This window comes from Thermobia domestica, chromosome 9 (genome assembly GCF_964235325.1).
Source record: "Thermobia domestica chromosome 9, izTheDome1.hap1.1, whole genome shotgun sequence".
Classification (NCBI taxonomy): domain Eukaryota; kingdom Metazoa; phylum Arthropoda; class Insecta; order Zygentoma; family Lepismatidae; genus Thermobia; species Thermobia domestica.
Genome location: NC_137462.1, coordinates 110,648,278 through 110,663,665, shown reverse-complemented (window position 1 = coordinate 110,663,665; position 15,388 = coordinate 110,648,278). Strand labels below are relative to the sequence as shown.

Genomic DNA, 15,388 nt, shown 5'->3' with positions numbered 1-15,388 from the left:
ATTTGAATTTTATCTTCCAGCGTTTCACTGTATCCTAAGACGGGTACTCCTCATCACACAGTTCGCATCTCCTCATCTATCGTTTGTGCTGAATTTCCATAAAAAAAATCGAGGTACCTGATCACACCTCGCTATTCGATTTTGTCCAACATGCTGTCGCCATCTAGTTTTTCTGGCTGTAACATTAATTCAAAAGAACCTGTAAAAGCACAAATTAGCACACACTGTGAAATGTCATCCTATGGTTGTGCAAATTTTTATATTACATGTTAAGGATACGAATTTTCCGGTCACCTCTTGTACTTTACTCTTGTAAAGAAAGCAGATACGTGAAAAAAGTTCTCGGGAAATGTTCACGCTGTGCCTGGCGTACATAAGGCCTATTTATTTGCGTGGTTAATCATTACAAACGAAAGCCAAGTCTACCAATATGACACAGAAAAGGAAATAAATAAACAACAGAAGCACACATCTTTACCATCCACAAAGAAAGCAGTGATCTGGGAAGTAATGTTCAGTGTTTTTTTGGGATAGCTAGTGTTATCATGACTGATTCTGACAGCTATTACCACAAAATATTAGCTTGATTAACTCAGTAAATTACAAGGTGTTGTTATCAAATAGAAGAACCCTACAAAGATGGGAACGGAAGTTGGATCTTAACAAACAATATACGAGCCTACTCTGCTCCAGATACAGTAAATGCAAGATTGAGACATCAGAAAATTTAACTTTTAAGAGTATCGGTACAAGCAACTTTAAAAATGTAGGAAGTCTGTTAAATTTCAAGTCTATATCAGGTTTTCTAGGACCAAAAGAATTTCAGGTTAATTCTACGTTTCTTACGCCACTATACACTTGAGTCCCATATTTCAAGCGATTTCGGATAGAATGAACACTATTTCCAGTATTGAATAAAGAGTTTTGAATCATAATCATATTTATAAACTAAAAAAATTCAGCTTCTATGAAATTATTTTCCAGTTTATACTAGTCGAAGGTTGAAGCACTAGCATGAGGACTTGTTAAACTTAATGAATATAATATATTCTTCTTAATAAGAAATATATCTAATATGGAAGTAGTTTTTGAATACTGTTAGTTTATTTGGTGTTTCGTCAAGTCACTGAAATCAGTCGTTTTTTACCTTTACCATTAACAGTAAGAGCAGCAGCAAGTCCTAATAGCATTAAAGAATGAAATGTTGTGCCGTATACATTTGGCAGTTAATCCTAATTTTTCTTCATTTATCCAAGAAAATTTGAAATTATTTTCCACCAAACATATTCCTTCAATTTTTGTAATGAATGCGTGAAACTTCACGGCTACATCGGAATTAATCATTCAGAGGTGCAATATGTATTTTAGTTTAAGATGTAAGCGCGCTTAATTTCTATTGAGAAATTACATACAATCACTAGCAAAGTTCATTTCCATACAATCACCAGAAAACTACACTTCCAACATTTTTTTCTTCAATAATTTGAGATGAATTGATCACTTGAAGTAAATTTTCTTATACGGAGAACGAACTTGCTCATTATATGATACAGAAAACTATATATTGCAACTGGTTAATTCGATCCGAAAAGAGAAAATATGTAGGGGATGTTTGTATATTTGTTCGCAACTTTATGTACTACATGCTTAATCTTCAGAATAAAACTAATGGCTTATGCAACGGTAGCGCTTACACTACAATAAATAATGTTTAATTTGTTCTACATTTGTAAGAACGCAGAATACAGGAATGGAATTGTACACGAATTAATAGCGTCTTCACTTGAAGAATTTTAGTTTTGGAACACGTAGTAAAACTACGGCCGACTTCCGAACTATGAGAATTTAATACTGAAGCCGGTCGTAAGAGTTCTATAACTTTCACTTATACAATAAAACATGACTTAGAACACTGATAATACGAAAAAGCCATTTCTTGCTATCTCTCACGGTTTTGGCTATATGAAGATTAATATTCAAACCGGAAGTGGTAGTAGATTTCAACATCTTCCGATTCCATTAGAGGAACAAAATAGGAAATATTATATATTATTCGGACGCTCAATCGATTACAGAAAGATGTTTTTCGTTATCTGTTACTGCTTTTGCTGAATCCGGAAGTAATAGTGAATTTTTTTACCATTTCCGGTTTTAGTAAAGATGGATGTGGATGAAGATGGTATCTTTTTATTTAGAGTCACTGAATCGATTTCAAACAATCGCTTGTCGCTATCTATAGTTCTATACACATAATGTTCAAAGCAGAAATGGTTAATTTCTACCATCTCCGAATTTAATAAAGGGTTAATGCATAAGACGGCATCTACATTTGGGATGTTGGATGTTGAGTAATTTCCAAAATTCAGTCTGTCGCTATCTCTTGCAATTTTTTGCTCTATGGAGATATATATCGAAATCGGAGATATAAATTCCGATAGATATATATATGGAGATATAAATTTATTACTTCCGGCTTTAGTAGAGAGATGCAGGTGAAGATGGTATCTTATCTTCAGACGTTAAATCGATTCCAAGACACAGCTTGTCGCTACATATTAACGTATTTGTTCTATGGCGATCACCTTCAAAACAGGGAATTATTAATTCCTACTATTGTGCTGCCAAAATGTCTTGAGCCGTGGCAAAAATGCGAACTAAAGCTCACACCCTCACACACCCTCGTGTTGAGCCAATAAGGGTTCAGCTGTTGCTAAGCGAGAGAAAGTGAGTGGAGTTCCTTCAGCCGATAGCAGCGCTTGCAATGGAAGACTAGGGATCAAGTCAAAGTGGTGTAACAATACTTCCGGTTTGAATAGAGATTTAATGGAGAAAATAAAACTTAATTCTTAGGACGCTGAATCGATTCCAAAAGATTACTTCTCGCTATCCCTTTTTGTTCTTTGACGATTAACACTGAAACCGGCAATGGTTAATTTCTACCACCTCCAGTTTGACTACAAGGTTAACGGAGTACTGCAACCTATTGGTAGAACGCTAAATCGATTTTAAGAAAAAAAGCTTTTCGCTATCTTTTACAGCTTTGCTCTATGGAGATCAATATTGAAACCGGAAGTAGTAAAAAAGTTATACCACTTCGGTTTTAGAAGAGATGCTGGTGAAGATAGCATCTTTTCTTAAAACGTTGAATTGATTTCAAAAACAGTTTGTCACTATATTATCGTTTTCGTTCTTATGGCGATTAACGTTGAAACGGAAATGGTTAATTTCGACCACTTCCGGTTTAAATAAAGGGTTAGCAGACGAGATGAAATATATCTTTGGAATGCTAAATCAATCCCACAAAACTATTTCTCGACATCTGTTAGCCACACAGTTGCAGTTGTTAGATCTCACAAAACTGGTTCTCGATACCTGTTGACAGACAAACGGACACAGCCGTCCTACAAGATTTCCGATACTAATGCATAGCACAATCTAGAAGTCTAAAAATGGAGCTCACAAGAGGTGTGCGGAAGAATTAATCACCCTGCAACTTTTCACACGAGTAGGACCACATTCGATGCGATCAAACTGAAAATACAATTAATGCCTAAAATAACTTTAGTTATGATTTCTAAAGTACATAATTACAATCCTAAAGAACAAGCAAAGTAAATACCTCATTTAAAAGATGCAGTAAATAGAACTTATGTTCACAAATATACTTCATTAAATCCAAACCATTAGATAAACGGAATATATCCAAGAACATAAATCGAGCTTCTGGCTTACAGCAGATTACTTTTTCATGAGATATTTCTACGAATGACCATACTCAATTTTCTGAAAGACAAGACGAAAACACTGAGAAACTATGGGACTAGGAGTGGTATATGCAAGTCCTATATTTTTTCTCGTATTATTTATTTATCGTTTACTGAAAGGTAAAAGTAATTTCATGGATTTCAAGTAATTTCAATCCTTAAAGTTAATAACGAACAGTACAAGATTCACATGATGAGCACCGAAAAAAAAGAAGAAAAGTATTGTTAGGAGAAGAAGTATTACTGTATTAACATTTCTGGGGTAATTTCAGAAACTTACTACCTACACTGTTATTTGGGGCCGCGGTGGCTCAGTGGTAGAGCGTTCACCTCTGGTGCTTGGGGTCCCGGGTTCAAACCCTGCTCCCGCCAAGTGAACTTTGTGGTGGACAAACACCGTGTGCGTGAGTTTTCTCGGGGTTCTCCCGTTTTCTCCCACTTTCTTCATTCCACCATTTCACTCATCTCTCATCATCATCGTCTCCTTTAGCCTAATCGGCATAACCGTGGGACGTAAAACTGAAAAATTTCATTTCATTTTACACTGTTATTTACATTTTGATACAAATTAGAGTCATTTTGACACTTTTTCTCATTTTTTTCAACATTTCATTTTGTTAAGAAGATCTTTTGATTTTTCTTCACAGCGTTGAGAAAACAAATTTGTTGTTAACAGCATTATTAAATAGTATCAACATGTTACTATAAAATGTAGCACGTTAAATGCAAAAATGTTGCTATTTTTTGTGTGAGTGTGTATATATGTGTGTGTAGGACAATATGTTAACAGCAAAAGTATTGCACTATTAATGCAATGTTGTTCGCATTTAAAAAATGATTTCGCAAATTAATTGTAATTTATAATTGCCAGTATTATCACCTATGATTCTTTATAAAGAAACACAATGCCATTTAAATTAAAAAAAAAAAAAAATGCGCAGGAATCTCTTGCACATAATTTCGCATGTCTTTTAGACCTTTGAATGGAATGTATATGCTTTATGAACTGTGGTTATATTCTATCTTTAGTAGTTCATTATTGAACTTATCTGAAATTTTGATTCCTTAAATCCTGAAAATACCTGGCACTTTCGGGTTTTCGGCTCCCTCCTAGAACTTTGTACACGATGGATAAAAATAGGAAAAAAGTAACAAAGACATCAAGGAAATAAAAAGGAACGGACTCACCGGGGTAGAACAATGCGAAAAACATCTTGTGGACTGTCATAGTCCACATCAACCAGCAGCAGTCGACACAGCGTTTGTCGCACTGCTCTATCCTGTTGCGTCCTCTCCCAATTTTATCCTCCGGAACAAGGCTCTAGGTTACAGCCGAAAGCTTGAAAGTGCTAAGTATTTTCAGAAATCAGAAATCAGAACTGATTGCTAAAATTCCTGATACTATTGTATATTTTCTGAAATATTTCAATTAATTGACTATATGTTTTTTTTAAACATATTCTAAATTTTAAATCGCCTCACTAGTAAGCCAATATATAGGCCTACACAAGTGTTTAAAATCAATATTTACTTGGAGATAATATAATTTAATTCTTTCTCAGTAAACTAAAGCAGAAGACAACTGAACAAGTGTTTCTCTTTTATAATTCTATGTACTTGCTAACAAATATTAAACCAAGTATACTTACATCTTTTCAACCTTCTCCTCTATAATCTGGAGTTCCTCTTCTTTTTTCTCAGTATCTGCTGAGCTTCTGTTTTTCTCAGCGAAAATTTCTAGTGGAAGCTTTGGAAGTAACGAAATAACAGGTGCCGCTTCTTCAGTGAACTGATGCCGCAAACTATGGCCTGGCAATTCCAACAATTCAGTCCCTGTTAAAACATAAAATGTTTGTTTCAAATGTTGCGAATTGAATTCTCATATAGTAATTTAACCATCTTTTCTGCAGGCATTACTTTTTTCTGTGTTAAATAGCGCACAAAAGGAGGAAGTTATACATAGGAACACTTACAACAAACTCTTGTATTTTATTTTGAAATAGCCAAGTACTGCTATAAACACACACCTACTAAGATGCATCGATTAAAAAGAAAAAGAAAAGAAAAAGAAAAAGAAAAAAGAAATCCTCTATGCTTTACCAGACAAAATAACAAAAATTTGGAACAAAATAATACTGATAAAATTACACTATCTGGTCAGAAAATGATTCCAAACGAAACATTTTTAAATACTATCGGATGTAATCCGATGACGACATACTTGTCTATATATTTAAAAAAAAAAAAAAAGTACCATAACCAGTTCAATGAATCGGTCATTGTTATCAGACCAATGTGCTATTCAAACACAATGGAACATATTCCTTTTTAAAAGTCATTCAAAATGACAAACACTAAAATGTATATATGGAATTTATAGGGACGCATGGAAGAGTTTGGTAATAAAGTGATCCGTTTTTATTTATTTATCTTTTAATACATGTTTACATCTTTTTCTTACCGACAAAATTTTTTACTTCCTTCTACGTAAAGTTGATAAATATGCATCGGAATGTTAACTCAGAAATGTTCAAAAGGAGAAAAAATATAGTTTTACGTCCCACAATTACACCCTTTAGGCTAAAGGAGACGGATGATTAATGAAAGTGAATGATTATGAACAGTCATTATTAATGGTGTTCAAGGAACTTCAGCTACAATCACATTATTTTTTGTAATATAAATTCAGGTTCAAGTTTATAATACAAAAAAGTGGTGTGATTGTAGCAGAAGTTCCTTGAGCACCACTGACAAGGATGAAGGTTATCTGCCGAAATTGCGGGCTATTTATAAAATAAAGGATCTTACTATATAAACTTTATTCTCTTCAATTCAATTTCACCAATTATATTAATCCTGAAATCCGAGTGCACTGTTTCTGATTACTGCAAAATACCAAGACTTCGTTGTGCATATGGCCTAAAAGCAGTATGGAGTGGAGTAAGGGATACAGTGTAAATGAAGCGAGATGTGGATGTGAGGGTGGCAATTATGGGTATGATGTGAGTTTACGAGTAGCATAGTGTAGACGGTTCCTTCTCTTCATACATAAAATTCTGATCCTACGATTAGCCACTTTTTACGGCCAAAATCCATGATCTTATGAAATGGAATGCACTGTATAACTTCTCTTATGCTGATTGAACCAATTGTGTTCTATTACTAGTAAGTTCTATCTACAGAACTTATCAATTCATCTCTTCTCTCATTTCTTCCCACTATACTACTTACCAGTCCTCCCAAAGCATTAAAATCCCCCACTGTAATTACGTATGAACTCCTTTTCTTAATTTATTCCCAATTCTTTCTTCGCGTATAAAGTGGGTGGTGTGTCATTACAAGACATTTTTCTTTCTTTAAGTCTCTAAGCATTACAGTTCTGCCATCTACAAATTCTATTTCATTACCTGTTTTCTCAATATTTCCTAAAATCATGTCTATGAATCACCAAGACACCCACCACTTTTTTCTCTCACCCAATTATTTTCCGGTTATGATATTATCATTATTATTATTATTATTATTATTATTATTATTATTTATTAATAAAAAATATTTTCGTTTTATCTCCTTTCACTAATCAAATGATCTGTGGGACTGCAAAACGTTTTTAAAGAAGAAAGATGTCGGTTCAACTGAGTTTCCGGAGTGGAGTCTTGTTCAACATCAACAATGAAAGTTTAAACGTTAATTTTTACATGTGATATGTTTAATGAATAAGCCTAAAAATATTTATGTTACTGTCTTATTCAGCACACAGTGTTCCTTTGTAGCAAAAATACAAATACCCAAAAGTTCTTTTTTTAAAAAAAAAACTCTAGTAGTAGTTCGGATATTACTTAAGTACGTATAAGATCCCATATCCTATATCATATCGTTTAGAAAGGAGCGTTAAACTCTAATTATGCAATCAGTCTACATGTCTTCAACGAAGAGAGAGAGGGAACAACGCATTTTTCTTTTTTTCTTTTTTCTAATGGGGATTATATACACACCGTGTCAGTTCTTATAACTTTTAAGTCCATCCATTACTTTGTGAAACTGGGATGCCTCTACTCCTTCAAAATAAATGTGCAAACAGAGTTTGTCCTTGTGTCTAGGGCAGCAGCAGATAGTAATTCACTGAAATAAGGTTTCAACTAAAAATTGATTAAAATATCTTGCGGGAAATGACTTTAGCTTTCATAGAAATATTACTTACTCTAGTTAATACTAGGGGTGTGGTGGCTCAGTGGTAGAGCGTTCACCCCCGGTGCTTGGGATCGATCCCAGCACGCGCCGTGTGGACTTTGTGGTGGACGAACACCGTGTTCGTGGGTTTTCTCGGGGTTCTCCCGTTTCCTCTCACTTTCTTCATTCCACCATTTCATTAATTTCTCATCATCACCGTCTCCTTTAGCCTAACCGGCATAATCGTGGGACGTAAAACTGAAAGATTTCATTTTTCTCGTTAATACTATAGGAAATTAGATGTTCGTATGCAGTGGTGTCCACCCCCCCTTATGTGCATGACGCAACCCCCCCAATTGTCTGTCCGCAGGTGTTCTTCCATGAAAAAATCTTTTCGATTAATTTTTACACCCCCTCAAACATATTTATATATATTTTTACCCCCCCCCCCTAAATATTTCAATGACGCAGTTTGCGTCATAGCCCCTCTCTGTGGGCACTCCTGTTCGTATGTCATTCTAAGAATTATAAAGTTTTAAAAATTAACGAATAGATACAGTGAAAAAACGAAAAGTTGACAGTAAAGACTGCTAAGAACTACACAGAAAGCGAAAAGCTTAACAAATAGTAAATCAGTCTTACAAAGCTCCCATCCACAACAGTAGGATAATCACAACATATATTTTTTACAACTCTTAATAATTTCCCAACAGCAATGTTGGTTTCAATTACGATATTCTTAAGCTTCATGTTGAAACTATAGGAAGGATAACTTTTCCCATGCTCTTCTCCTTGTCATAATGACACATTGACTTCTTTCCTTGCAAAAACTGAAAAGAAAGTGAACACTAGTCTGCTAATCAACGTAGAGTATACTCTTTGATTCAGTTGAATATTTTCTAAAATAATCCACTAGCTTTCAGCACGGGCATCACGGGCTTTAACTGTCAGGGTTCAATAAATATCACAAAAAGAGATGATATAGCTTTAATAATCTCGCAAGGCTACTTGCTCATTTGCGTTAAAGAAAAGGATATTACTGAAGATATATTATAATATTTTTTCATTGTTTTGTGCATAGACTGATATTAAAGTTTTACGAATTCTTTATACTCTCGAAACTGTGATACACTGGTAAAAAGAGGCATTTTTACCAGTAAATATCCATTTCATGAACCCCAAAAGAACTGAACAGACTAAATACAATGACAATATATCCTTAACATGCTGAAACGAATGTTTCGAATTTCCCGATATATTCTTTTTCTTCAATTTTCCTTAAAGATAATTAATATGTACGAATTAGTGTACTTTATTATTTAGATGAGTGCTAATGTAACTCAAATCACTTACCTGGTTGCAAACAGCTTTCCCTTATATTTACAAACTTTTTGTATTCTGACAAAGAAATTGTTCTCTCTTCTCGAGATTTTGCAGTTTCATTTAAGTCGGACGCATTCTGAGTCCTCTCTTCTTGGTTCTCCATATCTTTATGAATAAAAAAACTCAAACTCACATTGTCGTGCTGTATTTTAGGTTCGGAATTCGGTTTCGAATCGATACTAATGCTTGGCATTCTCTGAATTACTAAGTCACGTTTGATTTCTACACTAGGAAGTGAACACACACCTAGAGTTCCCTTGGTTGAAGAGAACGGCTGCTTTTCTCTCACATTAATAAGGACATTCTTTCGTTTCGGAGGCGGCTCCATTTGATGACGATGTTCCACGTTATTCACAGACTCACTATGAAATGAAGAATCACTGCCAAGTTTCGACGTTGCACGTTGATCACTAAATTGTACAGACGGTTGATGAACACTCCGCACGTTTTGAATCGAGTAGTCTTCGGGATTATTATCAGGATATGCATTTTCTTGAACACTAGTTATTCTTGTTCTTTTAACCTTAGTAACATAGTTACGAGATGCGGAATTATCTAATTTTGCTTTCTCACGCGTGATATGCTTACAGGGTTTATGATCCTTCTTGGTATTTTGTACCTGCTGCGTTTCATGGTCTAAAGAGAATTGCCTCGATCTACCCTTATCACTAATAACGTCGACACTTGTACGATGCAACTGACACGCCACTACAGGAGTTTCATGTAACTTGTAAGTAGATGCTGGAAACACAGAAAAATCACTTGGTTCTTCTTTTGTTCTTTGAGAGACACTATGTTTTGCAGTTTTCAAAGATGACTTCACTGTTTTGGCAACTTGATAAGATCCATCAATGCAAGATTTGACTTTAGTCAGTTCCTGTTCAAATTTTTCAATTCTATCGAGCATCGAGTCATGTCTCAAGTCTTCCTGTACTGTTTTCGTAAGAGCGTACTTCATAATTTTAGAGTGTCTTTCTGGACGCTTTGTAAATTTGGAAGAACTCTTCGGAACACTATCATGTAACGATGTAACTTTTGCCGTATCAGGCAGAAAATGAACATTTTTCTTGAAACCATATACCGTATGTAACCGATCCTTAAAAGAAAAAAAAAAATAATAATAATTAACAGAATTAATTACACAGTTCGCTAATCATACTAAGTTCACAATTATATTTTCAAAAATAAACTGCTAGAATATCCAGTTAGTTTTTTAATTCTATATTATAAGGGGCAAGCTCGAAGTTCCTTCCATCTTCCGTAGTTAGCATCATTAACTTCGTACATAATGAGCAAGCCTCTGGCACCTGACGGCACTCTACGTTGCCCTCGATGGCTCGCATCTGTAACGACGACTCTCTAAAGCATTCAAACTTTTAACGAATGCAAAGCTACAAATCCCACATTTCAAATACCGTAACCTGGGATTACTTTTTTTTTTTCTGAAAGCTTTGTTTCTTTTTCATACTACTCCTGATTATTTATTGCAATTAATTTTTTTCTTCTTGTGATGTTTTTAGAGCTTAGTTCATGTTACGTTTTCCTGCAGTCATAACAAAATTTTACTGAGACTGAAGCCTCCCAGCAGCCAAAATGTGCTGTTTCCAAGTAGCTCCGCTTTTGGGACTACTTGAAAAATATATGTCTTTTCATAGTAGTAAGAGCTGGGTGAAACATGGGATTATTCGGAAAGGACCACTTGAAAGAGCACGCTTTCCTGAGAAGATTGATATGCAGCATGCCTATGTTTCTTTCATAGTAATGTGTTCTTAGGCTGTTTTAAATTTAAAAAAAAAAAACAAATAAAATAAAATAAAAAGCACAACCCTTTTAGTTAAACACAATAAATTATTGAACAATTCTAAACTAACTACAGTGGTAAGCTTGTCTTTCTCAAGGCCTTCAGAACCAGTTAAAAAAAAGTTTTTGCAATCAGTAATTGCCTTACTTTGGTTTACAAAATTAACTGGTACTATTTTTACAAGTGACACTTACGTTAACTAATTGCAAAAATATCATATGGTACTGTTATAATAATAATAATAATAATAATAATAATAATAATAATAATAATAATTTAACACATTACGATAAGGCCAAAAATTCACATATTGAAATTCTTGTAAAGTCGTATGGAAAAACAACTGAAGGGTAAGGAAAAAAAACTGTCACAAAACTGCATTTTTGAGAAAATGGCGTTTTAATATTGAAAACCGCGTACAAAATGAAGGGTTAGTCAAATCTTTTGCCCCTTTCTACATGGACACTTATACATCTACACATGCATGGAATATATAGTCAAATAGTACCAAGAGTCACCAACAGATAGGACGAAGCACCCGTTAAAATATACACATGGACATTCCTTATTTTTTTCCCCTTACCCTTCAACTTGTCTCTGTGGTTGTAGGCAGTGGCGGCGATTGGACGTTAAAAGTGGGGGGTGGGGGCAAGACATGATCTGAATATTTGTATACCAATCTTAGTTCCCTGGGTGTTTCTAACACTTTGTTTGATGAGAGGTTGTATAACTAATAGGATACTATCTTTTTCGGTTAAAATGCCATATATCGTATTTCATATTTTATTAAGTAAATTGACAAAAGCAACGGAGGTAGATACTAGCCCTTTGTACTCTTAAAACAACGAAAGTGTAAGAAGAGATTTGATTCCTTGCTCATGAACATCTTAAAATTCTGTCTGGGAAATTGTGTAATCAGATTATTTAATAACAAATTTACATATCAAATAAATAGAAAGGATAATACTTGTATTAATCATAGCAATGAATAACGAGTCTTGTTTTGTAGAAGTTATATTGAAACTGGGGATTAATGAGCAACTTAATTTTTAATTCCACAGATGGTATAAAATGTATGTTATTACTCTTACAAAATGAAAGACAGTAAATGCTACAAACATATGCTACCACATTTAAAGAAATATTTGCTTTTGCAGCTTCCCAAAACGTGTTCGTTGCCATTAGGTGCAGTTTTCACTTTCTTGGAACATATTAAACCACAATATTTAAAATCACTTCACACTCCACTTATACAAAATAATCCTAAAACCTAGAATTACGTTGAATTCACTAAATTTAATTGTATATACACTCGTACACCCCTAAACACACCATTTCACTCGTATATTACACTACAAAACAATGGAAAAGATAGAAGCTGTTTCTTAATTCACTCTTTTTAATCAATATTCATTACTTTAGAAAGAAGAAAAGACATTTTAGGAACTGTCAATTTTTGTGCAATTAAAGAATAACTTATGAAATACTTCCTTTTTTGCGAAATATTCTCTCAATTAGTTTCAAAGCGGCTGACTACCATATCGAGACCTTGTAAGAAGGGGGTAAATCCATTTTTTTAATTTTGTCAGGGAACAAACAAAAAGTCACGCCCTCATGTTTTCACAATTGTTGAACAACTTTCTTTGTTTAGTGGTTGATTTCACTCATTTGTATTAAGTAGTGACCACTAAACAAAAGAAAATGTTCAACAATTCTGAAACATAAGGGCGTTACTTTTCATTCGTTTCCTGACTAAATTTAAAAATGGATTTAGCAGGTTTTGCTTCTATACCCCTAAATTGAAAGTATGCTGGAATTGTTGTGCTCCAATAGGTTAATTTTTGGGTTATTTTCCGTGGCAATTAAAACGCAATTCCTGTAGCTTCCTTAACTTCACGGAAGGCAACCAATACGTAGTCATGCAACGGCAAATACTATATGACACCATTTTTTCCTATGAAACAGTAATACATACAAAAACTTTACATTTCCAAATGAAACTATATACACTAATGTGTTACTTCAAAAAAGTGGGGGGGCAACTGCCCCCTTTGACCCCCCTAATCGCCGCCCATGGTTGTAGGTAGGTTCAGGCAAAACTTCAATAATGTCATCGTTGTCTATCCCCTGATCAATATCATCATTTTTAGTAGAAAACCGGAAGGAAATAAAAATGGCTACAGATTATCCCAGAAAGGAAGTGAAAATGTAAAACTAATTCGTCTTATTAGGAAATTTCTGAAAGCAATGATATTTACCACAACCAGGTAAAGATCACTTTTCATTAGGAAACACAGTGACAATTAACAGAAAATTTAAAAAAATATACAAAAGTATCAACTAATGTGAGAAATTTTAGGCCAGTCCATAAATAAGACACGGTATTTATGATTATCCATATTGTTTCTTTTAGGTGCCTATTTTTTATTGGCCTGGAAGAAAACAACGTATCTATCATAGTTCTCTCATTATTATACCATATAACACAAAAATGTCAGTTTTCCAAGTAGCCCCAGTTTACAGAATGCATTCAAATCAAACCTAATTATAATACGAAACTCCAACATTAAGTGGTTTAACTTAACGTTGTTTAATCTTTTTTTCTTTCAACTCAGTTATTTAAATATCAATACGAAGTTTCAACAATGAAACATTTCAAAATCTGATAAATAATCTTTTGATTGCTATCAGTCGGTAGGAGCTACACTATACGGCGGAACTTTCCTCTGAACGACCTTGCTGTTGTTCCGTAAGTAGTTAGTGTATAGATGTGTAGATGATAGCACAGTTGCGCCAAGGAAAGAATTACATGTGGTCAGCAGCGATATGGAGAGTGCTTATTCACTTCTGTAGGAGATATGTCCAACTAAACTCTATTAAATTACTGCATATTATTAGGCCAGTTGCAGTAAGCAGTTTAAAAATATCTATAAAATAACATTTCCACATTTTTTGTACTGATATATATAACATTTTAGTACTGCCATCCAATAAATTGTGGTAGTTAATTATTGTTGAATAAAATAAAAACAGAAATAAAATAAAATTTTAACTGGTTTAACACACAATAATAATAAAACTATAAGCTAACACATTTCGAATACTACTATATGTTCATCATCTCTACAATGCAAAAGTGAAAAACACCCATCAAATTATTACATTAAGACATACTGAACATAATTGCAAAAATACTGGTTACAAAGACAGCAACTTAACATATCCAAACTACCATGAATTGAGACCTCACTACGATTGCCATCTGTGCATAAATTGTCTACGTCATAACTAAGTTACGAATATTTTGTTTCAAAGCAAAATGTTTCAAAAATATCTAGTCATGTGCATTTTAAGATTTTGAGTTGCGTTGTTAGTCATTTAAAATGATTCAAAAGATCTGAAGTTCCCGAAGGGTCAGGTATCAATTCCGCTATTCTAGTGTAATTACGTGTCGTCATACTGTGTAATTTTTATTGCATTCACATATCAACTCATACACTCCACAACCAGAACGAAAAACAAAAACAGATTGTCAACTCTTTTACACGTTCCTTGGTAGACGGGAAAAAAATCTTATTTGATGTTACAAAACTTTTTGAAAATTATGCGATAAAGCTGAAAAAAAGGAAACAGTATAACAATTCATCTGAAGAGCTCATTGAAGTTCCAAGTCATCCTCATTAAAATAAAATTAAAGAGCTCTTAACGACAATTTTTTTTCAATATTAACCTCTGTACTGTGCCAATATGAGGAAAAATCATGAATATACTGAATTAGCTTTTGCGATATATTGAGTTGGTGAGATTGAAATGTCCGTTCTTACATCTGGAGAGAAACTGCCCTCTGTAACGCAATTACTGAATGGACCGAGGTCTCTATTAAGAACAGGCTGAACTGCCCAGTCAGTCAGGAGTTATTGAACAGGTCATGTGAAAGTGCACTTGACAGGTGAACACAGTTACTAGTGATTTCCTTTAAAAGTTCAAATTGAGACATCCTGTACATCTAGCAGCGAAAATATTAACAATGCATTTGCAGCAGGAGTGATAAATGAGAGCGCCATACGTCGTTGGTTTGTGAAATGACAAGTCAGTGGCAGAGCATTAAAATTTAGTACCGCGGATATCAACCAACAGGACTGGTGAGCTCTTCAGGAACTACGTGGAAGCAGACTCTCGGGAAAGTGTTCGTGTGATTGCAGACGAATTAGGTACACACCATATTACTGTCGTTCGGCAGCTCTGTGCAATCAATAAGGTGAACATACGT

General features: G+C 34.2%; 1 protein-coding gene across 4 annotated transcripts in view; it reads right to left on the bottom strand.

The window, feature by feature from the left end:
* LOC145694931 (uncharacterized) overlaps window positions 1-15,388 on the bottom strand; it is a 105,355-nt gene that overhangs the window by 32,292 nt on the left and 57,675 nt on the right. For all 4 annotated transcript variants that reach the window (XM_081771707.1, XM_081771706.1, XM_081771708.1 and 1 more), the window contains 2 exons: window positions 9,288-10,413; window positions 5,414-5,597 (listed from right to left, as the gene is read on the bottom strand). In XM_081771707.1, the coding sequence (XP_081627833.1) occupies window positions 5,414-5,597; window positions 9,288-10,413 (1,310 nt within the window). The remainder of the gene's footprint in view (window positions 1-5,413; window positions 5,598-9,287; window positions 10,414-15,388) is intronic.